General features: G+C 44.1%; 2 protein-coding genes across 4 annotated transcripts in view; both read left to right on the top strand.

The window, feature by feature from the left end:
- Window positions 1-267: 267 nt before the first annotated feature.
- On the top strand, window positions 268-23,154 carry MLKL (mixed lineage kinase domain like pseudokinase). 2 transcript variants are annotated; one of them, XM_058528274.1, is made up of 11 exons: window positions 268-423; window positions 4,161-4,629; window positions 8,661-8,735; window positions 9,583-9,766; window positions 11,939-12,036; window positions 13,418-13,553; window positions 15,955-16,039; window positions 18,876-19,027; window positions 19,237-19,286; window positions 19,545-19,685; window positions 21,870-23,154. In XM_058528274.1, the coding sequence occupies exons 2-11, from the start codon at window positions 4,173-4,175 to the stop codon at window positions 21,899-21,901; spliced, it is 1,410 nt and encodes a 469-aa protein (XP_058384257.1). In that variant the 5' UTR covers window positions 268-423; window positions 4,161-4,172; the 3' UTR covers window positions 21,902-23,154. The 2 variants fall into 2 exon arrangements, with proteins under 2 accessions (XP_058384257.1, XP_058384256.1); XM_058528273.1 differs by having other exon boundaries at window positions 268-435.
- Window positions 23,155-26,707: 3,553 nt separating this feature from the next.
- Window positions 26,708-27,636, top strand: part of RFWD3 (ring finger and WD repeat domain 3) — a 41,753-nt gene continuing 40,824 nt past the window's right edge. For both annotated transcript variants that reach the window (XM_058528272.1, XM_058528271.1), the window contains exon 1: window positions 26,708-26,802. The gene's annotated coding sequence lies outside the window, so the exon portion shown is untranslated. The remainder of the gene's footprint in view (window positions 26,803-27,636) is intronic.

Genomic DNA, 27,636 nt, shown 5'->3' with positions numbered 1-27,636 from the left:
CTAAAAAGTGGTTCTTCTAGGGAGCCAGGCATCGTGAGCCTGGCAGTTGGCAGCAAGAACTACTTGGAAGACTCCAAAGAGGCACGTCTGACTTCCCTGCCCAAGTCCCAGCCCTGGGGCGGTGGCCTTTGGAGGGTGCGGGATTGACAGCCGCCGGAAGGCTGATTGGAGGGACACGTGTAGGGGCTGGACTTAGGCACAGCGTGCTGACCCGGCTTTCACTTCGAAAGGAAGCTGGACTGCACTGTCGCGCTTCCAGTCCCGCGCCGCCATCAGGAGTGCAGAGCGCCCGGCGCACGAGGGAAGGAGGCTCAGGGAACCCGCCCCTCGCACCTGCAGATTTCTCCCCTGGGCAGAAGGCAGCCGTCGGAGAAGTTGGAGGTGTCTTCCTGGAACTGTGAGCGGGACAGTTGGACGCCTTCGGTAGGGACGAGGGTGAGTCTGGGGGGCGTTCCGGGGCGCTCGCGGTCCCCAGAGACGGCGGGGCAGAGGGGCTGCAGCGGGATTCCTGGGCAGTGATGGGAGAACCCGTGGTAGGGGTGGGGGGGGTGACCCATAGTCCGATTTCCGGGAACGCGGGACCGAGTTGGTTTCATTTCCTCCGCTCTGATAGTGAAGCTGCCTGCTCGGGTCTCTGCCTCCTGCCAAAGAACAAGCGGAATGGGGTAGGGATCGGGGTGGCGATCGCAGAGGGGCCTCGGGAACCTGGCTCAGAAGAATTGTCCAAGCAGCCCTAGGCAGACGAACTCCCGCTTGTCAGTGGGGAAACGATCAAGATGGATGATTCCAGTTCTTTATGATTAATGCCTTCTTCCTTTCCTGGGACCCATTTTAGGCACAGGGAGAGTGACCTGATGTAAAATGTCTCTTCAGAAAAGGGATGCTTGATAACCATTTTTTTGTAGGGGAGGAGGAAATGGCACTGGAGTTCTTTTTGGATTTATATCGTTACTACCATTTAAAATTTTTCACTTTTAAAATTAATGACTTTTCCCCCCTCATTATTTTACTACAAGCAACATATGAACATATTCTTATTAGGGTTTTTAGCAGTTTTACATGTTATAAATAGCACTGCAGTGAACATCTTAGTATCCATCTATCTAGACACATGCAAACTTTTCTACAGCGTAAGTTCCTAGAGATTCACAGTGTTGAGTCAAAGTATATGTATTTATATTCCCTTTCTGCCTTTCCGTATCTTTATCATATACTTATAAGCCCCAAACGATTTTAGTTAATACAATTTTTAATATTTTAATATCTTAGAAGTAAGTCCCCTTATTTATATATATATTTTAAATCTTGGTTATCTCTACTAATTTCCTCTTTCAAATGAACTTCAAGATCATTTGGTTTCAATACCAAAATATATCATTGGGAATTTTATTGGAACTGCCTTAAATTGGGTTTATATTTGGGAAGGATTCCCAGGTTTGTCATTTTTAATCTTCCCAACAAGAAATGTAACAGTTGTCTGCATTTCTTCAAGCTTTGTTTTGTGTGGTTTTCTTCATAACATCCGATCACGTTTCCTGTAAAATTTGTTTTAAATTGTCACTTTTATGCGTGAAACATTTTTCCCATTATCTTTTGTGATTAGTTATTGCTGAGATATGGCTTTTTGATGAGGCTGCTGATAAGGTAATTGGAGCTTGGAGCTATGAGGCTGAAATCCGCAAGATTCCCTGAGCAATACTGAGCAATACTTTCACATCTGCTTCTGTCTCCAGAGGACCAGAGAAAGAAGTAAAGGCCATCGTCCTCGTGAGTCCCAAGAAACAGCCTTGAAGGCATCTGCTTAGCAACTGGGAATCGATATGTAGCCTGAGATCCACTGAGTCTTTTTAGTCATTCCCTAATACCTGTTACTTCCCTTCCCAGATCAATGTAACTCGAAGGCAACAAAAACAAAAGCCTATCAATTGGTTGCTTATTTGATTTCACTTCTGCTAGTTTCTTGCTCATATTTTAAAGCCAGATTTGGATTCCAGGCCAATTATCTTCTCCAAACTGTTATCTGATCTGTAAAATGGTGATAATAGGTGGCCTACCTGTTTCATTGAGCTGTTGAGATTAACTTTGTTTAAAAGTACTTTGGGAACTGTGTCCATGGCCTTGTACTTTTTTAAATGCAACCTCCTTGAACTTCAGTATTTTCATCTATAAAATGAAGCTAACTACAGTGAGCTCATGATTCCAAAGCACTTAGCATGTGGTAGGTCAATAGAGAGATTTGTGATCATCGTTATTATGATCATTCATTACTGAACCTAGTTGCCTTTAGTTGCAAGTACAGCAAACATGATTCAAACTGGCTTAAACAATGAGGAAGGTTATTGGTTCATGAAACCTGTAATTGAGGAATGGGGTAGACTGCAGGGTCAGTTCAAACCAGTGGCTCAGTGTTGTCACCAAGGACTCAGATTTTTCTTTTCTTTCCATTCTGCCATCCATAGGTTAGCCTCATTCCAAGGCTTCAGGATCAGGGATCTATGCTTTCTCACTCATATTCAGAGAAGAGAGAGTGAGATTTAGAGTTACAAGCTGGCTTCCCGGGCTGTCTTAGGGAAGCTCCCCAGCAAACATTCTCCTCCACTCAAATTAACCCAGGTGCCCAGTTTTGAACCAATCACTGTGATAGGCTATTAGGAATTGTCTGATGGCTTAGATCAAGGTTTCTCAACCCCTGAACTATTGACATTTTGGGCTGGATAATTCTTTGTTACGGGGGGGCTGTCCCATACATTGTAGCACCCCGACCTCTACCTGCTAGATTTCCAGTTGTGGCAACCAGAAATGTCTCCAGACATTGCCAAAAGTCTCCTGAGGGGCAAAATCACCTTTGATTGAAAACCGCTGGCTTAGACAAATCACGTCTCACCCCTGGAACCTGGGATGGGACCAGCTCCCCCAAAACTCATTGCTGAGTGGAGGAGGAGCACATAGCCACTGAAAATCTGGGTGGTAATGGGAAGTAGAGAAATGGATACTGTGCAAGGGAACACAGAGGTCCACCAGAATTCCTCTGGATCTGGAAAATCTCAGAGTCTTTAGTGCAAATGCCTCTCGGGGGGCAGCACTTACAACATCAACTCTTATTGATTTTAGGCCACTGGGGAGGCTGGAACAAATTTGCAGCTTGCTAAAAACACAACAGAGAGGGCTTGGGGTGAGGACTAGGGAGACAGGGATGCTCAAGCATTGGGAAAAGAGACATAAAGGAAAATTCGAGCTTGACAGAAGCCAATTTCTATTACAATCCTGAATATCATTGGCCAGCTGTGGCCAAGGTTGCAAATTGGGGCTTCATGGGCAATATCCAGTTGGCAAACATGTTTTATTTGACCCACACAGTGTTGGACTGCACAAGTTTTAAAACATTTTTTGACTTGGTTGCAAGATTTTAAATTGAAAGATTTAACATAAAAATCAAGATTTCTGACTATTCTTTAAAAACTGGAAGATCTTCCGCCACTGGGCCTTTTATCCTTGAAGGGCAACGGTTGGTGACTTGCTGGGTAACATTTGCCTAATTTAGACAGGGCCTGAGCTTTCCGACCCACCATCCTATTGTCCTTGCTATCCTTTGGCAGGATATATTTGTTAGAATAGGCTAAACTGATATAACAAATAGACCCCCCAAAAATAGCTCAGATGCAATAGAATTTTATTCCTCACTCCCTTAACAGTCCATGGCAGATATTCCAGGTCTGTGAGCCACTCTCCTCCAAGCAATGATTCAGGTATCCAGGATTCCTCCTTCCTGGGACTGCGCCTTCTTCTTGGGGCTCCACCACACCTCGGGCTGCATCATCCTAGCGTCCAGCTGACAGTGTATAACGGAGACAAACTAGCCTCAGCCCAAGGTAGCACATATCACATCCACTCTTGCCCCATTGGTGAGAACTAGTCACGTGGCCACATCAAGTCGCAAGGAAAACTGAGAGATATAGTCCTAGCTGGGTCAACACTTCCCAGCTTCAACTCTGTTACTATGGAAGGGCAGAACAGATTTCGGTGGACATCAAACTATCTCTACCTTACGTGAAAATAGCGGGGAGACCTCTTCAGCCATTTAAATCACAGACACCTTTGATGTTCCCTTAGCCCAGTAGTAAATATGTAGAAGATTCTGAGACTTAAACAAATTCCATCAGTTTCTTCCAGACATGGATACAGTGGGGCAGATCATCTCCTTAGGCCTGTATATCTACAAACAGTGTGAAGAGATGAAATACTGCCAGAAACAGTGCCAGCGTCTAGGGAGCCGTGTTCATGGCCTGCTGCAGCCTCTGCGAAAGCTCCAGGCCCAAGGAGAGGGGAACCTGCCCACTGAGATAACCACTGCCCTGAACCGTTTCCATGCTGTCCTCAAGGAAGCTCGGAGGCAGATAGATGAGTTCAGCAATAAATCCAATATCCGGAAGTTTCTAACAGCAGGACATGAGAAAATACTCTTCAGTGAAGTGAACGAAAGGCTGAGAGATGTTGGGGAGGAGCTCTCGCTGCTGCTTCAGGTGGATCAATGGATGCATCTTTCAAGCATCAACCAAAAAGCGTCCTGGCAACAGGAAGATCAGCAGGATGCAGAGGAAGACATGCAAGTCTTCCAAACACCAAGAAGTGGTAAGGTTTTTTGGGGGGTAGAGGGGAGTGCAAATGGGGGCATATTAATCTCATTTTGATTTACCAAAGGAGCAGGCAGGCTGAAGAGGTTTGAGCAGGTGTTTATTCATGTGACTCAGAACTCCTAACATCCCTGGGCCCTCATATGGTGGGGGCTGGTGAAATGTGGGCAAGCCAATGGGCGAAGTGGAGGGGAGATAATACTGATGAGTCTTCTTTGCCTTTCCATTCTCTTTTTGATGTGATACCTGGAATTCCAGAAGCTAATTCCTTCAGCCTTAGTTTTTCCAGGACCTTCAGTTAATATGTAAATTATCCAGGAGGAAGAATTAACTAAGCAACTAAGCAAACACGAATTGAGAAAATACTGTGTGCCAGACACTGTTCTTTTTTTTTTTTTTTAATTTTTTGTTTATTGCAGTAACATTGGTTTATAACATTGTAAAAATATCAGGTGTACATCATTGTACTTCTATTTCTGCATAGATTACATCATGTTCACCACCAAAATACTAATTACAACCCATCACCACACACATGTACCGAATTATCCCTTTCACCCTCCTCCCTCCCCCCTTCCCCTCTGGTAACCACCAATCCAATCTCTGTCCCTATGTGTTTGTTTATTGTTCTTATTATCTACTACTTAATGAAGGAAATCATACGGTATTTGACCTTCTTCCTCTGACTTATTTCACTTTGCATTATACCCTCAATGTCCATCCACGTTGTCACAAATGGCTGGATTTCATCGTTTCTTATGGCTGAGTAGTATTCCATCGTGTATATATACCACATCTTCTTTATCCATTCGTCCCTTGATAGGCACTTAGGTTGCTTCCAAGTGTTGGCTATTGTGAATAACGCTGCAATGAACACAGGCATGTACCTTTGCAAATTGGTGTTTTCAAGTTCTTTGGATAAATACCCAACAGTGGAATAGCTGGATCATATGGTAGTTCTATCCTTGCTTTTTTGAGGAATCTCCATACTGTTTTCCATAGTGGCTGCACCAGTTTGCACTCCCACCAGCAGTGTATGAGAGTTCCCTCCAGACATTGTTCTAAATGTTGGAGATACAGCACAGAGCAAAATAGATGAGATCTCTGCCCTTATGGAACATAAAATCTGCATATAGAGGGCTAAGTAAATTGTTTTATTGAAAGGCAATGAAAGTCATAAGCAGGGTGATGAGATGGAAATCAACAGTGGGTGCAGAGAGAGTGGTCAGGGAAAGCCTCTCTGACAAGGTGACATTTGAATGGACACCTTGAATAATGAGAAGGAACAAGCGATGTGAAGATGAAGGAGAGGAGCATTCCAGGCAGAGACAACAGTGAGTGCAAAGGCCCTGAGGTGGGAATAAGATGGCATGTACAAGGAACAGCCAGAGGGCCAGGATAGCTTCGGTGTGGTCAGCAAGGGAGAGAGAGTGGTATCAGATGAAAGTGGGGAAGTAGGTCAAAAGATACAGGAGAGAGGTCATGCAGGGCTGTGTAGGCATGATAAGAATTTTAGATTTTATTCTAAGAGTCATAGGAAGCCAGTGAAGGGAGGTCCTTAAATGTGGGCCTGTCATGATTTGATTTGTATTAAAAGAAAATCACTCAGGCTGCCATGTAGCAAATGGACCATACTGATGTGTATTAGCCAATTATTGCTGCGCTGATACTGCATAACAAACCATAGCAAAACTCAGAGGCTTAAAACAACATTAATTCTCCTGCTCATGAATCTGTGGATCCGTTGGTGTTCTCCTGATCTCATGTGGGCTTGTCTGGGCTTGGCCGCAAGCACCAGGTCCAATTTGGGTCTGTTCCACATGTCTCATTCTGGAGCCAAGGCTGAAGAAGCAGTGAGTACCTGGAGAATGTTCTCGTTGTGGCAGAATTGCAAAAAGGCAAGCCCAACTGTACCAGCATGTTTCAAGCCTCTACTTGTATCACATCCGCTAACACCCAAAGCAAGGCCGTGTAAGAGATAACAGTGGCTTGAACTAGAGTGGCCCTAGTTTGACTTAGTGGAGGGCAAGGTTCTCAGGGGATGAGACATGGGCTAGATTCGAGTGTGGGATGACAATGGAGCCAGGGCCAGCAGAAAACGGAAGAGAATGGAGGATGGAAAAAATGCATCCTCTTTACACTTTTGTAGATCCTGGTGATATGAATTCCAAATCCTTCCCTCTTGTAAGGATTGTGGGTGGAGAAAGAGGAAGTGAGGAGAGGGTGAGGACACTTGGATGAACCTTCTGGGCACCAGAGCCCAGAAGAATAACTGTCCTGCCACCTTGATGTGGAGGGCGGTCTATCCTCAATCAGGTCAGCGGGAGACACTCAAACAGAACAAACAAGACCTGGAGGAGACCTGCGGGCAAAATGAGTCATTTTCTGGAGGAGGGAAAGTGAGACATTTGTAATTCCCCAACCAAACACCTGCCTCCAGGGAGAAAGAAAGTCAGGGATTGGGTTGGAGTGAGGTTGGGGCAGTGCAGAGGCTGACGCACCTAAAGGGCAGGATTGGTCCCCGGCCTTCACAATCTTCGGAGTTCATTGGTCCATTTCCTGGTGGAGGTAGGAGGCATATTGGTGTCATAACTTGGAGGAAAAGATTTACTTCCTGCTCTAGCTTTTAAATTTTGTAAAAACATTTTTATTAGGTAATTCATTCACATGGTACAAAGTTCAAAAGGTACAAAAAGGACCCAGCATGAGAAGTAAATCTCCCACTCACCCTTGACATCAAGGTTCCCTCCCCAGACACACTCTCTCTTATCAGTTTCTTGAATAGCCTCCTGGAGATTTAAGCATATATATTTTGTTGTTGTCACTACACAATCAGTAGCACACTAACACACTGTTCTGCTTCTTGCTTTTCTCATTAAATAATCTTGAATATTCTTCCATGTAAATGTCCATAGAATTGTCTAGTATTCTTTGGTATACATGGACCAGATATATTTAAGCAGCTCCCTATTGATGGACATTTTTGGCCTATTTTTCATTATTGTAAATAATCCTGCAATGTGCACCTTTGTATATATTTCAAGATCTCTTTAGGAAAATTCCTAGAAGTGGAATTATTAGGTCTAATTGCTGGGTCAAAGAGTATGAGCATTTAAAATTTTGATAGAGGTTGCCAGATTACCCTCCACAGAGGTTATACAAATTTCACTCCTACCAACAATGTACGAGATTGTCTGTTTCTCCATATTTTTTCCATTAGAGACTTCCTGGTTTTAGCACTGAAGGTCTCATGTCCTTAGAACTCCTTGGTCCTGGGAAAACCAGGATGGTTGGCCGCTCTATATAGTGTGTTATCAATTTTTAAGCATATTTCTGAGTATATAAATCAGGATAGGTTAGATTATGCTGTTGTTTAAAAAAAAAAAACTCAGCTTGTTAAGGAAACAAAAGTTTCTCTTTTTTTTTTGTGAGGAAGATCAGCCCTGAGCTAACATCCATGCTAATCCTCCTCTTGTTGCTGAGGAAGACCGGCTCTGAGCTAACATCTATTGCCAATCCTCCTCTTTTTTTTTTCCCCAAAGCCCCAGTAGATAGTTGTATGTCATAGTTGCACATCTTTCTAGTTGCTGTATGTGGAACACTGCCTCAGCATGGCCGGAGAAGCGGGGCGTCGTTGCGCGCCCGGGATCCGAACCCGGGCCGCCAGCAGCGGAGCGCACGCACTTAACCACTAAGCCACGGGGCCGGCCCCCAAAAGTTTATTTCTCATTCAAGCAAAGTCCAGGAGACTCTCCGAGGTCGCTGTCCTCCTTCCAGGATGTTTCAATATTATGGCACTTTTATGTTGACACAAACTTCCCTGACATCTCTTTCACTTCATTTCTTGGCCAAAGCAAGTCGTGCAGCCAGGCTTCAAGGCACTTCCTGTGTGCTTAGACATAGAAAGATGAATACTCGTGAGTGGCAGCATTTCCCACTGCAATGAATATGACAGGTGGAAAATGGCATCTTAGTGTGCTTTTAATTAGCATTTCCATTTTTGAGTATTTGCTGTTCTTTTTCCTGCAGGAAGTGAAATTATAGAAGCTTCATTGAGAAAATTGGAAATCGACATGAAAGAAACCACCAAAATCGTGAGGCAGTGTGAGTTATCATGTGCCCTGCTGCTTCTGACCATCCCCAAACTACAAGTCATTTATTTATTAGGAACTCCAGCCCGCCCCCACCCCCACGCTTCTTCATTTTTTGGGCAGGATGGCTGGAAGCAGCTCACAGGTTTTGAGATGTGCTCATGGCTAGCCCAGGCTTTGTTCATAGAGTAGCATTTGAAGGGAGCTTCTTGACCAGCAAGATATCTTCTAGCACCTGTCAAAGTGCTGAAAACTTCCTTTAGATAGCATCAAAGCTTCAATCCATTTGCTGAATTTCTAACAAGAAATTCAAATCCAATTTAAAATGCTCATTCATTCATTCAACAAAACTGTGAGTATCTGCTTTATGCTAGAACCTGTACGTAGAGGAAACTAAGATGCAGAGAATGACCCTGCCTTCCAGGAGCTCACAGCCATGGGGTGGAGGAAGGGAGCGGGAAGAGATACATGTGAACACATAACAGCGGTGGAGTTACTGAGCCTGAACTATGTATCTAACTATTAGAATTGAAATGACTAGACAGGAACTATACGCTCAAGCGCCAAGTGAAAGAGATAGATGGAGATGGGGATTTCAGCTGGAGAGACAGGCAGGATTTGAAGAGTAGGGAAAGGAAGTGCATGACAGGTTTCTGTTAACCATCCAGCTGTGTCTTTACCAGTCACTCAGAGGCATTGGCACCTCTTCCCCGGCTGAGTCAATCAGAAGATCCAGCCAGCGCCAGCTTTGCTTTATGGTGTAAGGGCTTCCCCCTCACATGTTACTAAGACACCTCTTCCCTTGGGACACCTTCCTCAGCTCATTGACTGTATTTCCTTTTCTCCTTGGCTGAGGTCAGACCTACAGAAACCCGTGAAGGAGATCCCACATGATCAAATCAAGGAGATTAAGAAGGAGGAGCTTTCAGGATACGACTGGATCCTACTAAGGAAAAACGAATTCAGTGCACTTTATAAGGGAGAATACCACAAATCTCCAGTGGCCATAAAAGTATTCAATAAACCCCAGGCCAGAAGCATTGGGTAAGTCTTTTTGTATAGTTCTCTCCTGGTTCGTTTCAATTCCTCTCTGTAACTCCCCAAGGAGAGAGGCATATTGTTTCCATTTTAGGTGGGGAAACTGAGGCCCCAAAGGGTTAAATGACTTGCCCTCTACTATTAAGGAGCAGAGCCTAGACTTAAACGCATGTCTTCCAACCTTGATTCTAGAAACTTCTCTCTTTTATTCATGTATTTAGATATTTCTAAAAATTTATTCCCTTTCATTTCTGTTTCTCGGTTCCTCATCCCCCACCACAGACAATAAACTGTGTTTTGTTTGTATGTGTTTATGTGAAATGTATGTTGTTATTATATGTGTGTACATTTTTAGTTTTCGAAAATGGTAGTGTTATCTGTCTGTTGCCTACTTTTCTTACCTTTCGCACTCAGCATCATGGACTTATAGTCCTTTTCTTCTGATTGCTGTCCATGGTGTAGATCCACATTTTACCTATTTTTCCAGCGATGCAACCCAATCTGTTTCCAACTTTCCACCACCAGAAATAACATGACATGTCCCTTTATGGACCTCTGTGGGAATTTCTTTGGGCTAGATTGCCAGGAGAGAAATTGATGGATCATAGGGTTTGTATATATGAAATTGACTAAGTACTACCAGGTAACTTTTCAGAATGGGCTGTATACGCCTACATTTCCACCAGCAATGCCTGAGAGCTCTACAGTTATACATCTCCACCATCCCTTGGTATTGTCCAGCTTTCTAATTTGATTCATCCCTATAGTTATAAAGTAATATCTTATAGTTATTTTAGTTTGCATTTGTCTGTTTACTAACGAATTTGAACATTTATTTATATGGCTTAGCTGTTTGGGTTTCCACTTCTGTATATTGCCTATTCATATCCTCTGCCCTTTTTTCTGTCATAGTTGCTGTTTTTTGTCTTGTCAGTTTGTAGGAGATCCTTGTATGTTGTGGAAATTAATCACTTGTCAGCTTTAGATATTGCAAAGGCCTTCTCTGACCACATTACCTATATTTTAATTTTGTCCATGGTGTCCATCATCAAATAGACCTCTTAAATTTTGATATAATCAAATCCACCAATATTTTACCTTGTTATCTGTGCTCTTGAGATGCCCTTCCCCACCCTTGGATGGCAAAGTTATTCTAGATTTTCTTCTATTAACTTTACAGTTTTATTTTTCACATTTAGGCTTTAAGGCTCCAGGAATCCACCTTTGTATGTGATATTATATAGGGCCTAGTTTTATTTTTATCCACACAGTGGGTCCATTTTCTCTATACCGTCTATTAAATGTCCTTCCCCATTAATTTGTGGTGCCACATTTATTGTATGTGAAGTTTCTATTTAGACATGGATGTGGCTCTGATCTCTCTAATCTGTTCCACTGGTCCACTTGTCTGTCTTTCTACCAATAACACACTGTGTTTTGTTTTGTTTTATTTTATTTTTTATTATGACTTTGTAGTAATTCTCAATATCTAGTAAGGCATCTCCTTCCTCTTGACCCTTCTTTCTCAGGTTGACTTAGCTGAATAAGTATCAGAGAAAGTTTATCACTTTCCTCAAAATATACATTGAGATTTTGATTGAGATTGTACTTTTCAACATCTTTATTAAGATATCATTTACATACCATAAGATTCATTCATTTAAAGCCTACCATTTAATGGCTTTTAATATGTTGACAGAGTTGCACAACAATTGCCATAATATAATTATAGAACATTTTCATCATCCCCCAAAGAAACTCTATACCCATTGCAGTCACCCCCTATTTGCTCCCACCCCCACCATCTCTAGCTCTAGGCAACCACTAATCTACTTTCTGTTTTTCATAGATTTGCCTGCTTTGGACATTTCACATAAATGGAATAATACAATATGTGGCCTTTTGTGCCAGGCTTCTTTCACTTAGCATGATATTTTTAAGGTAAATCTGTGTTGTAGCATGTATAGTACATGCTAATTCTGCTGCCAAATACATCTGAGGGGGTCCATACACTGCCATCATCAGAGCACCATTTCTCACCCCAGGAGATGCTGACAATCCCTCCCACCCCACACATATACAGACGGTCACTACACTAAATGTTCTCTGAGTTCTCAGAGAGCTACACTAAACAGTTCTCTGTTCCTGAAGTCCTAATTTCCCCTTTTATCCTCATAGAATAGTGAGGCATACTTTCAATAATGAGATCAGAGCCATGAAGAAATTTGATTCTCCCAACATCCTGCGTATATTTGGGATTTGCATTGATGAAACAGGTAAGGGTGCTTCTAGGGTAGGTCAATCTCTTGCTGGTCTGTCATATATCTTCTGTGTTATAGTGCATTGCATTTTTAATGAACAGCTAAAAGGGTAGAATCTACACAGTGTTATTATTATCAACATTATTATTATTTTTTTTTTTGCCTCCTAAGATACAGGTTCCCATCCTCTTTTGGGAGAGGAGGGCTTGAAGTTGGCTTCAGCCCGAGGGCTGGTTTGCACTAATGGGGCCATGTCTCCGCTTGCCAGCCCACTGGGAACCAAGAGGATACTTGTTCAAATGCTGCCCTGGATGATGGGTGCATTTTGTTGCTGTCAATTATAAAGCTGATTGATCTGAACAAGGAATCTACCCTTGATCATCACTGGTGTAGATTAAACCTAAAAACTAAACCTGCCTCTTTACCAAGAATCTCATATGTCAGGTTCCTTTTATTTATTTTTATTTATTTATTTATTTATTTTTTGGTGAGGAAGATTGGCTGTGAGCTAACATCTGTTGCCAATCTTCCTCTTTTTGCTTGAGGAAGATTGTCCCTGAGCTAACGTATGTGCAAGTCTTCCTCTATTTTGTATGTGGGATGCCACCACGGCATGGCTTGATGAGCAGTGTGTAGGTCTGCGCCCAGGATCTGAACTCGCAAACCCTGAGCCGCTGAAGCAGAGCACGTGAACTTAACCACTACGCCACTGGGCTGGCCCCTAATTTTTATTTTTTAACGTGGCTGCATTTTCTCTCATAGCATGGCTTTTCCTGCTGGTTATGTTTTGCTGCTCTTGCCTACAGAGAGGACAGAGCAACTCCTATTTTATCCCCTCTGGGAGTTTCTCCACAGTCTCAGGTGACCTGATTTCAGGGCATAAAGTCCCAGCCTAAAGGAAAACTTCCAGTGATGTTTATTCTCCTGGGTGACAGCTGAGGTGACTGATATTCTGTGTGTCAGTTCTTGCATCTCGGGCCCGTGACTTGAGACCTCGGCTTCCTGTCTGAGTTTTCTTCACCAGCCTCTGAAGTCTGTGCATTGTTCATTCCCTCCACACATATTTACTAAGCTCCTTATGAGCTCTGTATGAACAAAATAGATTCCACCCTCTTGGGGCTTACAATTGAGTTGAGGGGGACGTTACTCAAGTAACTAAGAGAAATGTAGAATTATGACATGCCAAATACCATGAAGAAGAGGTATGGAAACTCTGGGGGTATTCGACCTATTCAAGGAGGTCAGGGAGCAAACTGAGATGGGGATGGAGGATGGGGGAGAAATGGGATTCTTAGCAGAGCTGAGTCTGTCTCTGTAGAGAGGGGGAGATGGACTGCAGAGAGTAGGAGCTCTGAGTGGGGCAGCATCTTCATAGTGTTTGGCTCCTTTCCATCAGTGACCCCGCCTCAATTCTCCATCGTCATGGAGTACTGTGAGCTCGGGACCCTGCGGGAACTGCTGGACAGGGAAAAGGAGCTCATGTTTGCTGTGCGCATCGTCCTGGTCCTGGGGGCAGCCACAGGCTTGTACAGGTACCAGATGGGGTGAAAGGGCACCAAGAAGAATGGAATGAGTCTGTCTTCCCTACTGATAATCCCAGAGATGATGAGAGAACAGGCCGGAAGCCCTAATAGATCTCCCCTTCCTTAAGTTGTTTTCTACTTACTCTGATTAGAACACCTTAGACAGGAGGGAAAAGAAAGCTTCACCCAGTGAGCACCAGCTCACAGAAGTAAGGGTGGAATTTAATGTCCAGTCTGCTCTTGTAGAGCTGGACAGGTCTTAATCTTTTTTTTTTAAATTTTTTGTTTATTGCAGTAACATTGGTTTATAAGATTGTATAAATTTCGGGTGTACATCATTATACTTCTATTTCTGCATAGATTACATCATGTTCACCACCCAAATACTAATTACAACCCATCACCACACACACGTGCCTAATTATCCCTTTTGCCCTCCTCCCTCCCCCCTTCCCCTCTGGTAACCACCAATCCAATCTCTGTCTCTGTGTGTTTGTTTATTGTTGTTATTATCTACTACTTAATGAAGGAAATCATACAGTATTTGACCTTCTCCCTCTGAGGTCTTACTCTTAAGGTTGCCAGATTTAGCAAACAAAAATACAAGATGCCCAGTTAAATTTGAATTTCAGATAAGCAATGAATAATTTTTTAACATAAGTATACCCCAAATATTACATGAGACATATTTTTACTAAAAATTCAGATATACAGAATTTCAGATAAACAATAAATAATTTTTTAGAAGTATGTCACATGTAATTTTGGGACATACTTATACTAAAAAAAATTCATTGATTATCCAAAATTCAAAATCAACTGGGTGTCCTGTATTTTATCTGGCAACTCTACCTACTCTCATTTGCTAAAGTCTCTGGTTCCTTTAGCCCAAGGGTCCCCAAAGGTCAGTCACTCACAGGCCGCTTCCATGGTTTTTACCAAATCCACAATACTGCCATTATTATTTACTTCATACTTTTCTTTAAATTAGCTCATTTTTTAAAAACCTAAATAAAGTAAAATAAAAGGACACTTTCTATTACTACCATAAATTAGAAACCAGAATCACTTGTCATAACTAGGTGACCACAAATGAAACTAAAAGAATGTTATTAAATTCTGGCTGGATGATGCTGCCTGCCAAAGGTCCATAATTCAGACGCACATTCTCTTTGCACAAAGGAGATATTAGCAGATTTAGAGAGGTGTTAAAGGCACCTGACACCAACTGAGACTTTCTCCTTGATGTGATTAGAAAGACTGGAATAAATTGAAGGGAGAATAACTTTCTCACTATGTCATCTTGCATACCACTTATCCCATACTTTTGGAAATACTGCCTTAGCTAATTATTTGAAATCATAAAGTTTATTTCTTCTTGACTCCCTACACCAGTGGGTTTTATAAGAAGTAATTTCGGATTGTAGGGGACTGGGGCTGTTACTGCCCCATCCAGACAGTCTCTTTACCAGCTCTGCATACTCATCCCCCGCTCAGTATGCTTTGCTGCTAACCCCTCATGGCTACCATCTACAGAGGAATATCCATGGGCACTGGAGCCCCTTGGCCCTTATAGATAGCTGAAAGTGCCCAGGAGTTTTATATCCACCGTCCCTGTCCCAATCCCCCTTGCCCCCAGTCCATTGCCATTGAACAACTAGTGTGAATACAAAAGTCCAGCTTCTTTGCTTCATGCAGAACAAACCCCGAGGGTTTTATCCTCTAGAGATCTCCATGGGGTCAAGCTGACGCTGGAACTTCAACTGAAATCACACCCTTGCTTGATTTCTTCTCCTCCTCTGTCCTGCTTCCTCCACTCCCTTACCAGTTTTGCCTGGGAATACCTTCTTAATAAATCACTTTGTACCCAAATCCTTGGCTCATGATCTGCTACTGGAAGAACTCAACCTAAGGCAGATACTATGATAACAACCAAGCTGGAATCCAGGGGCTCCATTAATCTGAAGCACTTACCACTTACTAAGTTGGAGGAAACCCCGGCTTCTCATTCTGTTTCAACCAGAAGAGTCCTAGGCATGGTCCAACCATCCAGCCATGCCTCTTGCACTTTGATCTGCCCATCACTTCCCAGGCAGAGCACCACAGAAGCACCTTCCTCCTTCTCTGCCTAAAGTGACCTCTAGTACCAGATTGCACACGCTTCACAAGGGCTGTTACACTCACTTGTCCAATGGACACTTGGGGTTGCATCTTAGCTCTGCTCTATACTCACAGCACACAATTGTTAAATCTCACCTCTGCCTCCTGGTTTCCCCACCTATCCATGGATAGCTACTCATCAAGAAGGCATGATGCTGACCAGCCTCATTATCCCAGTAATGACTGTCAAGCCCCCTAAAGAAAGTCTGTGCAAAGGTGACTAATTCTCCTTGCTGTTGGTCCGTGTCAGGCTGCACCATTCTGAAGCATCCACAGAACTCCACAGGAACATCAGCAGCACGAGCTTCCTAGTGGCTGAAGGCTATAAAGTGAAGGTGAGAGTGGCCCTCCAGGGGGATCTTTGGATTTGACCTGTGTGACTGTTTGGGGGCAGGAGAGGGACACATGTTCCCTAGAGAGGCTGTGCCTGCTTGTTTCTCCGCCTTAAACTTAGAACTGAGCTCAACTCTTCCCCTGCCTGGACAGCTTTCCATGTGCCCACCACAGGCCAGACTCAGTCCCTGCCTGCTATTCTGATGCCCGTCTTCCCGCCCACTTAGCAGGGATCGGCTAAGAGTCATTTCCCCCTTAGATGCCTGGACACCAGCTCTACATCGCTCCCACACCCACAAGGGGATCTTTTTTGTGTGTGTGAGGAAGATTACCCCTGAGCTAACATTTGTTGCCAATCCTCCTCTTTTTGCTGAGGAAGATTGGCCCTGGGCTAACATCTGTGCCCATCTTCCTCTACTTTATATGTGGGACGCCTGCCACAGCACGGCTTGATAAGTGGTGCATAAGTCTGCGCCTGGGATCTGAACCTGCAAACCCTGGGCCACCAAAGCAAAGCACATGAACTTAAACCACTACGCCACCAGGCCAGCCTCTACACAAGGGGATCTTTTTGGATCCAACTAGGCATTCAGACTCACAGGACTGCCATAGGCCACACTGGCATTTGGAGTCACTTAGAAGGGTATCAGACAGGAAACACAGCTTGCCAGCAAGGCAGCATCAAATCCTCTCCAGTGGGAGTCCCCACAGTCATCAAGGAGATATTCTCTTTGCCCTTGCCCCAGGTGTTAGAGAAAGAGGCTCCCCTCAGGTGGGTACAGGGCCATCCAGGGTAGAAGCCTCATGACCCACAGGAGTCAATATTCTCTTTTTTTTTTTTTTGTGAGGAAGATCAGCCCTGAGCTAATATCCATACTAATCCTCCTCTTTTTACTGAAGAAGACCGGCTCTGAGCTAACATCTATTGCCAATCCTCCTCCTTTTTTTCCCCAAAGCCCCGGTAGATAGTTGTATGTCATAGTTGCACATCCTGCTAGTTGCTGTATGTGGGACACGGCCTCAGCATAGCCGGAGAAGCTGTGCGTTGGTGCGCGCCCAGGATCCAAACCCAGGCCACCAGTAGCGGAGCATGCGCACTTAACCGCTAAGCCACGGGGTCGGCCCCGAGGAGTCAATATTCTCTTATAACAACTCCACAGACACACCTTCAGGTGTCCCCATAAGGGTCATGCCAGTTATAAGAGTCTCCACGGGCTGGCCCCGTGGCTTAGCGGTTAAGTACGTGTGCTCCACTACTGGCGGCCCGGGTTCAGATCCCGGGCGCACACCGAAGCACTGCGTCTCCAGCCATGCTGAGGCTGCGTCCCACATACAGCAACTAGAAGGATGTGCAACTATGACATACAACTATCTACTGGGGCTTTGGGGGAAAAAAAAAAATTAAAAAAAAAAAAAAGAGTCTCCACAATGTCCAGCATTCCTATCAGCTTTTTATAGACCCTATGGGCCCTGACCCCCTGCCCGTAAGCAATTTACCAATCAACAGTCATTTTTTATCATCAGCAGTATTACTTAGGAGCATAGGTGACAGTGTGCCTTTATCAGATTCCCAGGGGAATGGAGCCAAAAAGTTAACTGAAAGTCAGATTCTCAAACGGAAGAGGAAAATGTTTTGTTAACTCGATGTCCACAATTCCCAAATGCTAAAAGAATATTTTCTTTGTCCTCCATAGATGGCTTTCTTTCTTCCAATCTTTTGGAAAAAGCCAAGCTTTTTTTGTGTGTGTGTGTGAGATCAGTCCTGTGCTAACATCTGCCGAGCCTCCTCTTTTTTTTTTTTTTTTTTTTGCTGAGGAAGACTGGCCCTGGGCTAACATCCGTGCCCATCTTCCTCCATTTTATATGGGACGCCGCCACAGCATGGCTTGCCAAGTAGTGCATGGGTGCGCACCCAGATCCAAACCCCGGGCCGCCGTAGCAGAGCGCGCGCACTTAACCGCTTGCGCCACCAGGCCAGTCCCCACTTTCTTCCAATATTATGAGTGTCAGGAACAGCTCTCAAATAACAGAAGACAGGTCTTTTCCGCCTTTCGGATACCTTTCCCCCTCACTGACGTGATATAAGTGCTCCCAAAGCACCATGTCTACACCACTCTCGTGGTCCTCATCTCGCCTGACTGTAACATGTGTTATTAAACCTTTCATCCCTGGTATCTGGCATGGTGCCAGATGTCAGAGGATGTCAGTGCTCAGGAAACATGTGAATGAAAGGGGGATGAGCCATCTAAATATCTAATCCTTTTCCTGACCTTGCCCCTAGATTTGGGTATCTAGCTGAGTTTGGGGCTGGCAGTCCTCTGCACACTGATGGTGCTAATGACAGGTGTGCATGGAGCGAGGAGAACATACACTGCCATTAACTGTGCTGTGGCTTAAGAGAACAGGGTGTTGGCCATGCAGGGTCAATGGGGTAACTTACAGTTATATAAAATCCAAAGGAACAGGCTGGCCATCTTAAGGGTCAGAAAGAACAGAGGAGATGCTCCCATGTCATTTTTTCATCTGCTTCTGAGAGAAAGCAAGCTATGTGGTGGCTCCATTCTTACAGGTGCTTTATAACCACTATCTCAAGTAATCCTCATTGCCCCATTTTATGTAGAAGAACCCTCTTTGTGTATCTCTTGGTCGATGCACTATAAGTTGAACCCGTAATGCCAGTGGTAGAGTAGCCACACAGGCAGAAGACACCACTGGAAATACATCCCAAAGGTAAAAGACCATCCCTTGACAATCTTGTGTAGCATCAACTCCCTGCCCTCTACCCCACTCCCAAGATTGTGCTGTTTCTTTCTATTGCTAAGTCACCTCTCTGTCTAGCTTGCAGGATTTGAGTTGAGCAAAACACAGACTTCCATCAGTCGAGAAACTAAGGGAAAAGAAGCAGAGAGAGTCAGGTCTGCAGCATACATCTCACCTCAGAGACTGGAAAATGTGTTTGATAGATATGACATAAAAGCTGAGATATACAGGTATGTTCATGTTCTTGTGCAGATTCTAACTCCGATGAACAAGACAGGAAAGCCTAAGTCAAACCCCACCTTCGAGGACCATTATACCTCAACTCTGTTGAGTGGGACGGGGTGGTAATCAGAAAATTCACTGAGTTTTCTGGAAATGGCTAGAGGTGTGTGAGAAAAGGGAAATGTTATGGTGGTTCAGTTTCTTGGTTTTCTTTTAGCTTTGGAATCGTCCTCTGGGAAATCGCCACTGGGAAGATCCCATTTGAAGGTAACGAGTGTGAAGGCTGGCTCAGATGGTGCTGGGATTGGGTCTCCTTCCAACAGACTAGAAATTCCCATCAGTGCTGTCCTGGGTGCTTTTTCGTCCAATGTGGGCACTGCCTGGGCTGTTCAGCGGGGTCATTGGAAGCTCCTGTTTCTTTAGTACTCAAAGTCCCAAGTTCTGATGCCAGCCATCAGCATCCAGGGAGATGCGTGAGTGCCAAAGCAAATTTTTAAGCCTCCCATCCTATTGTTTCCATGCCAGGCTTTGATTCCAAGAAGATCTACCAGCTAGTGGCTGTGGACCGGTACCTGGAGCCTCTGGGTGAAGACTGCCCTTCACAGTTGCAGGAGATTATTGATGATTGCCGGGCATATGAGCCCTCCAGGCGGCCTTCTGCTAAAGGTAGACCTTTCTGGTCTAAAGAGCCTGAGCCACACGTGTTATTTCACATTTGTGAAAGATTTCCTTTGTGTTTCACTACCAGGGGTGGTTTTGCCTCTAGGGGGACATTTGGCAATGTCTAAAGACATTTTGGGTTGTCACAGCTCAGGAGAGATGGGGTGGGGTGGAGCATGCTACTGGCATCTACTGGATAGATGCTACTCAACATCCTACAATGCACAGGACAGCCGCCTACAGCAAAGAATTATCCAGCCCACATATCAATACTACAGGACTTCAGAAACCCTGCCCTAAGGGTGTGGTTTAGTCTAAAGTGTATTGAGAAGGCAGAGTACTTTACTCCAGCCTATATTCTTTCTCTCTCTCTTTCTTCCTCCCTCCCTCCCTCATTTCCTAACTTCTTTCTTCCTTCCTTCTCTCCTTCTTTCCTTCTTTTCTTTTTTCAAGGGGATAAAAGTAGGGGATAATTTCCCCTACTCAGACTTTTATCTCACCATGTTATCAGCTGCTTCTCCATAGTTTCCTTACACTGTCTCCCTCCCCTGGAATGTCTCCCTCTCTCACTCTAGATGCAGATCTCTCAAACTTTCCACAAAGCACCAGACACGAGAGAGTGGTTCACATGCAGCATCCTTGGATTGGGGAAGTATTTCCACTGAAGTCGCTACACAGTTCAAAGACACAAATAATTTTTTTTCTTATCTTTATTGTAATAGGTATCATACTACAGCAGTGTATAAAATATATCTGTGCAGTTTTTTAAAAATCAAAGTACAGGGGCTGGCCTGGTGGCGCAAGCAGTTAAGTGCGCACGCTCCGCTGTGGTGGCCCGGGGTTCACCGGTTCGGATCCCGGGCGTGCACCGATGCACCACTACTGGGTAAGCCACGCTGTGGTGGCGTCCCATATAAAGTGGAGGAAGATGGGCACAGATGTTAGCCCAGGGCCAGTCTTCCTCTGCAAAAAAAGAGGAGGATTGGCAGATGTTAGCACAGGGCTGATCTTCCTCACACACACAAAAAAATCAAAGTACATCACACACCCACCCCTTGGTAAAGGAATAGAACATTGCCACTGACTCAGAATCCTCTTAGGAGTCCCTGCCTTTCGCATTCTTCTCCCTTCCTCCAGAGGAAACCACTGTTTTAACTTTTGTGGTCAAAATTTATTTATAGTTTTACAACTAGGTACACTATATTATTTGGTTTCTCATGTATGAGGACAAAAATGATATACTATATTCTACCATAACTTGCTCAACATCATGATTTGAAATTCATCCGTGCTAATGGAATGTGGTCGTTTCAACTCATTCATTTTCACTGCTGTGTAGTAGACCATTAGATGACCATGCATCTTCCTTACCCTTACCTTACCTTCCTTATTCCACTATTGATGGATATTTTAGCTGTTCCGGTACTTTGTTCTTAGGAACCATGCCCCTTTAAACATTCTTATGCATATATCCTGGGGCACACATGTGAGAGTACCTTGGAGTGGAGCACACTGATTATTGAAGATGAAATGCCTTGAAAGAGGAACTGCCTTGAGGCAGTTCCCCAAGGACATTGTCACTATTTACAGAAGTCTCTGTCACGAGGACTGTTCTTTAAGGCCTTCTCATAAGTGGTCCATTGGGAATCACTCTAACAGACGCCTGAGAGGGTATCTCATCCCTCATCCTTCCCCTCCCTTCACCCCCATGCCTACCTTTCGGAGTGAAAAATCAAAATTGTGGCCCAGCTTCTATCTGAAGCCACCACAGAACAGAAGAGCAGACTCAACAGTGCTTCCTGAAGAATTAGACTTCGGGATGGATGAGAAGCTGACAATGTTTTGCATAGTACCTTCCTCTCCTTCAAACTCTCCCTTGTCTTCTTCCTCCCTCTTCCAGGCTCTCTTACAACCCAGGGTCCTCCTGGTATTAGAGAATCTGATAGCTGAGACTAATTCACACTTTGATGTGAGTTTATCCTTCCCACAAGCTACTTGTATTTAAAAGTTGGCCGAGTAAGAGGGAACCTCATATCACAAAGGCATGAATGCAGATGGTGGTGTAGGCTCCAGCCAGACCCCGGGGGAATGCAGTTTCTATACTGTTGTGCAGTGTAGAAACATCTCTGTGTTTCTAGCTTGGTTGTCAGCTCCCTACTCTTGTCTCACTTTCTGTTCATTCATTTACAGAAATCTTAGAGAAACTGTCGGCCTTTCACTAAGCTGTGTATTGAAACTGAAACTAAGGGGTCCCTGGACAAGAAGCTGGAAGAGGCACAAGCTGGGCATCTTTCTCAAATCCTTTGGCATGAAGTTATTTATGGGTGTAGGTTGGCAGCACTTTTCTGTTACAAATAGAAAACAATTCCAGTCATATAAAACATATCCCACTCCAAATGATATTGTCAAAAATATACCTCTAGAGGCCAGCCTGGTGGCATAGTGGTCAAGAGCGTGCGCTCTGCTTCGGCGGCCCAGGGTTCGCAGGTTCAGATCCCGGGCGCGCACCAACACACCGCTTGTCAAGCCATGCTGAGGTGGTGTCCCATATAAAGTAGAGGAAGATGGGCATGGGTATTAGCCCACGGCTAGCCTCCCCAGCAAAAAAGAGGAGGATTGGCATCAGACGTTAGCTCACGGCTAATCTTCCTCGCAAAAAAAAAAAGGAAGAAAAATACACCTCTGATAGTAACTATGATAGACTTTTTGCAAAAACATATCTCTCCCCGGCCAGCCCCGAGGCTTAGCGGTTAAGTGCGCGCGCTCCGCTGCTGGCGGCCCGGGTTGGGATCCCGGGCGCGCACCAACGCACCGCTCCTCCGGCCATGCTGAGGCCTGGTCCCACATACGGCAACTAGAAGGATGTGCAACTATGACATGCAGCTGTCTACTGGGACTTTGGGGAAAAAAAAGGAGGAGGATTGGCCATAGATGTTAGCTCAGAGCCAGTCTTCCTCAGCAAAAAGAGGAGGATTGGCACTGATGTTAGCTCAGGGCTGATCTTCCTCACACACACACAAAAAAACATATCTCTTTCTGTATGCACATCTCTTGGCAATGTGACTTTACAGCTCCTCCCATTAAGAAGTGGAGTCTGCTTCCCCACCATTTGAATCTGGGCTGGCATTGTGACTTGCTTTGGCCAACAGAATGTAGAAGAAGTGATGGTGTGCCAGTTCCAAGCCTAGGTTTCAAGAGGCCTTACAAACTTCCACTTCCTCTCTTGAAACCCTACCCAGCCATGAATAAGCTGGGCTAGTTGCTGAAGGATGAGAGACCACCTGTCCCAGCTGAGCTCATACTAGACCAGCTAGCCCAGCACCTGACCCAGTCACATGACTGAGTCCAGTCAAGACCAGAAGAACCATACAGCTGTGTCGGCCCAAACTGCCCATTCACATAATCACGAGTTTAATAAATTATTGTTGTCTTAAGCCACTAAATTTTGGGGTGATTTGTTACACAATGATAGTAACTGAGCAAACACTGTCCAATCCTTCCTCTGGCCCATTGAACTAAGTACAAACTTCCCATTTGGATACCCTTGTATCTCTGACCCCACCCAGCCTGACTTCCAGTATCAAGTGCCAGAGTTCTACCAGAGACTGCAAACTCCAATGCCTACAGAGTCTAGGAGGGAATCTAAATGAGTGAGTTGAGGGGATTTCTGTGAACAGATGAGCTTTGTTAAGAACAGCCTCCACTCAGCTCCAGCCTATTTTTATCATGTAGGAATGGGATCCCAGTGGTCCCAGAGCTTTCCATTTTGTCGAAAGAAGCTGGAAATTCAGATTTTTCTGTAAATTGTCCTTATTTTTAAAGGTTGGCATTTCATCAAAAATTATTTTAATCCCATATAGGAAAAACAAAATACATTAGCCTAGGAACTCCCAGATTTTAATCTCTGCCAGACTCAAACCTGTGTGTCCTGCATGTGGCCCATTTGTTACAAATTTTTACACATTTGCTCACGGTGTATGCTTTACCTAAGATACACTAGCACTTACTTCTACATGTTGCTTTTTTTTTTCTGTCCAGAACTCCTCCCAAATCATTCAACAGCCAATGTTCTGGGCATTGTTCCAATAACTGAGGAGACAACAATAAACAAAATACATTTGGAGCTTATATTCTAGTAATCATCTCTGGGGAATAAAATTATGGCTGATTTCTATTCTTTTTTATCTTTTAGTTATTCTTGATTTCTTTTTTTTAAATCTATAACATTTTCTTCCTATAAATAAAAAAATGTAGAAGAATAAACATGGACAGGTTGAACATTGAAAATGATTCTTTTCTAGAATCAAGTAGTACTTATCATCAAGTACTGCTATTTTCTTCTTTAAAATCCTTTGTTCTCTTTGCTGTAGGAGTTAGAGTGAAAATTCTCCCTTGTAGATTAGTTATTCACATTCTGACAGACCCATAGGCAGAGGTGGATTTACTGTGAAACTATTAAGCTTAATCTTAGGGCCCCTCACTTGCACAGGATATCCTCCAAGGCCCTGCATCTAATTTTTCTCAACATTCATTCATGAAAATTTTCAAATACACAGAAGAGTTAGTAGAATTATATTCTGAACACTTATATACTCACCACCTAAATTCTACAACTAACAGTTTACTATATTTATTTTATCACATACTTATACTTATCCACTTGTCCATGCTTCTTTCTATCCATTAAGCCATCCTAATTTTTTACATTTAAAACATTTATTACAGGGCCGGCCCCGTGGCTTAGCGGTTAAGTGCGCGCGCTCCGCTGCTGGCGGCCCGGGTTCGGATCCCGGGCGCCCACCGACGCACCGCCTCTCTGGCCATGCTGAGGCCACGTCCCACATACAGCAACTAGAAGGCTGTGCAGCTATGACATACAACTATCTACTGGGGCTTTGAGGGGGAAAAATAAATAAATAAATATTAAAAAAAAAAGAAATTATAAAAAAAACATTTATTACATTTAAAGCATTTAAAACAAAATTTCAGACATCAATACTATGATAAAAAAAAGAAATAAATCAAGCAAATCATCATGGATATATATCTGAAAAGAGTGACATCTCTTCAAGAAGAGCCTCAGACAGGCCCTTCAGCAGATAGTCCAGAAGAAGGCATTGTTATTATAGGAAATGACAGCTCCATGTGTGTTACTGCCCCTGAAGACCCTCCAGTGGGACAAGATGTGGAGGTAGAAGACAGTGATATTGATGATCCTGACCCCATGTAGGCCTAGGCTAATGTGTGTGTTTGTGTCTTAGTTTTTAACAAAAAAGGTTAAAAAGTAAAAAAAAATTTAAAAACTTTTAAAAAACAGCTTACAGAATAAAGATATAAAGAAAGAAAATATTTTTGTACAGCTGTACAATGTGTTTGTGTTTTAAGCTATGTGTTATTACAAAAGTCAAAAAGTTAACAAATTTAAAAAGTTTATAAAGAAGTTACAGTAAGCTAAAGTTAATTTATTATTGAAGAAAGAAAATTATTTTTTATAAATTCAGGGTAGCCTAAGTGTACAGTGTTTATAAGGTCTACAGTAGTGTATAGTAGTGCCCTAGGCCTTCACATTCACTCACCGCTCACTCGCTGACTCACCCAGAGCAACTTCCAGTTCTGCAAGCTCCATTCATGGTTAAGTGCCCTATACAGGTATACCACTTTTTATCTTTTATGCCATATTTTTACTGTAGCTTTTCTATGTTTAGATACACAAATATCATTGTGTTACAATTGTCTACCGTATTCAGTACAGTAACATGCTGTATAGGTTTGTAGCGTAGGAGCAATAGGCTATACCAAATAGCCTAGGCTTGTAGTAGGTTATAGCATCTAGGTTTGTGTAAATACACTCTATGATGTTCACACAAGGACGAAATCACCTAACAACTCAGAACATATCCCCGTTGTTAAGTGACACATGACTGTATTTAGATGGATGTAGATTTTAAACAAAGTTAACAATGACTTCTCTGGATAGAGACAATTTTTCTTTTCTGCTTCTCTGCATTGTCTAATTTCTCTGCATTGAACATACAGTACTTATATAACAGGGAGAGTCACTCAAAACGTTTTTCATTCTACTCCATATTGTTTGTTTAAAGAAAAAATTCCTTTCTCCTCATGTTAGCCATTCTATAACTAAGCAGCAGCTTCCTTAGATGGCAGGAAATGGAAAAAAAATACAAACGCTAATACTGGTTTTGGTGACAGGTTTGGAGGAGGAAAATATTGAAAAGTCAATATTCGGATTGTTTATGACATTCACTCATTTATGCTCTCCTCCGCTACTGATTCCACTGAAAATTGGTAGCTGAATAAATAAAATTTTGACAATGTGCAGCCTGTGCCTGAGGTTTATATTTTTAGGTCTTCTTCCTAAAAGTGAGATTTTGTCTTTCGGCGAGATGACTGAAAAACGTTTGCTGTTAAGTGATGTGACGATAGTTATAGTAGCAGGCAATATATTGCAATGGTTTGAGATTGAAGAGGTTGTATAAGCAAGTTCTTTTGCATGATCTCTCCAACCCCAAAAAGGATATATATGAACGGGATTGTCCCCCGCCTCTTTACAGGCTCCAGAATTCTGGCGGCAGTATTTTGAAATTATTGGATTAGCTGCCAGCTTTTGGACAAAGATAGCTCCTTCACTAAAGAGTTAGGGAGAAGCAGCAGGAGCCACAGTTTTAATATTTTCGTCTTCTTTTCAAAATGGACCGAGAAATCTTTTCCTTGCAATTTTCTCCCGCCAGAAAGTTCAAATAAAGAGCGGTCAAACCCTGTTTCTGCTCTTCTCCTTGGGAACGGGGCGCGAGGAGACGGACGTAGATTTCTACCAATTGTACGAGGCCTCCTCGCGCGTGGTCCCGCCTAGTCAGTTTAACGAAGGACCAGCCAATGAGAGCGCCGCTGTTTCAGCCCGCGGCGACCAAAGGAAGAAGAAGAGAGGGTATTGGCCGCCGGATGGGACTGCTGCCCAATAGGAGCAGGCTACGTCCGCGGCTCAGGCGGGCAGCTTGAGCAGCCCAGGAAGTGGTGGTTGGCGGTGGTGTTGTGAGACTTCTGCGAAAGAACGGTCTGCTGCTGAGGTCCTTTCGCGAGCCCGACCGCGTCTTTCCTGCTTCAGGTGAGGAGGGCGCTTGCCCTTCCCCAGGCCTTGAGCCTCGGGCCTCCGGGATAACGCCCCGGGCTTGGTCCCTGGACGCGGAGCCTGGGGACGTCCCACGAGGTGGGCTGCGGGCAGGCATGGAACCCGGCGGCCTGAGGAGGTTCGGTCGCTTTGGGCGGCCCCAACGGTTGGGGCTGAGCTCCCGAACCCCAGCTCTTTCGAGGTTGCTGGGGGGGTGGGGGTGGGGGCGCCCGAGGTCGGGAGGTACGGGGGGCGGGGAAGGCAGGAATTTCGGACTGTCCGGGACCGAGCCGAGTTCGCGGCGGGCGGGAGTCCGAGGTCTCCTGGCCGCTCTCTCGGGAGCCAAGCCTCAAACTCTTCCTCTGCAAATAATTGCTCTCCCATTGAGCGCCCGTTCCTTGCATCACTTTCAAGTTAACTGAGGAACCTAATTGTTAGTTTCATCCAACTTGACCTTCCAGCAATACTGTGGCGTAAATACTTTATTATCCCCATTTTACAGTTTAACAGAGGCTAGTAAGGTAGTAAGTGGCAGAGCAGGGCTTTGTCCCAGTGGGCCCGCCTTCCCGCTGCTGCCTCTTATCCTGTTAATTTGGGGCCAGCATCCTGCCTGTTGTGGACATTGAAATCTGAGTAACCAAGCTGGGTAAGTTGGCAAGTTGGAGGTTAACATTTTAAGCACCAACTCTCGCGGCACACATAGAAAATAGCATTTGTGTGGCATGCGGAGCTCAAAGACAGGCTGCTTGAGGCTTGAGATGACCAGCCGACGGTCTTTCGCTCTAGACACCCCTGGTTACCCCAAGGGCTGGAGGGGTCATATTTCCCCAC

Source organism: Diceros bicornis, chromosome 32 (assembly GCF_020826845.1).
Source record: "Diceros bicornis minor isolate mBicDic1 chromosome 32, mDicBic1.mat.cur, whole genome shotgun sequence".
NCBI lineage: Eukaryota > Metazoa > Chordata > Mammalia > Perissodactyla > Rhinocerotidae > Diceros > Diceros bicornis.
The sequence above is the reverse complement of the archived record's forward strand: the minus strand, read 5'-3'. Positions and strand labels throughout refer to the sequence as shown.

Bases quoted from the DNA above. Each gene is read 5' to 3' on its own strand.
- MLKL (XM_058528274.1), top strand. From the start codon at position 4,173: ATGGATACAGTGGGGCAGATCATCTCCTTAGGCCTGTATATCTACAAA. The intron at 13,554-15,954 runs GTACCAGATGGG...GGTCCGTGTCAG, and splicing joins GCAGCCACAGGCTTGTACAG to GCTGCACCATTCTGAAGCAT. The intron at 19,686-21,869 runs GTAGACCTTTCT...ATTCATTTACAG, and splicing joins CAGGCGGCCTTCTGCTAAAG to AAATCTTAGAGAAACTGTCG.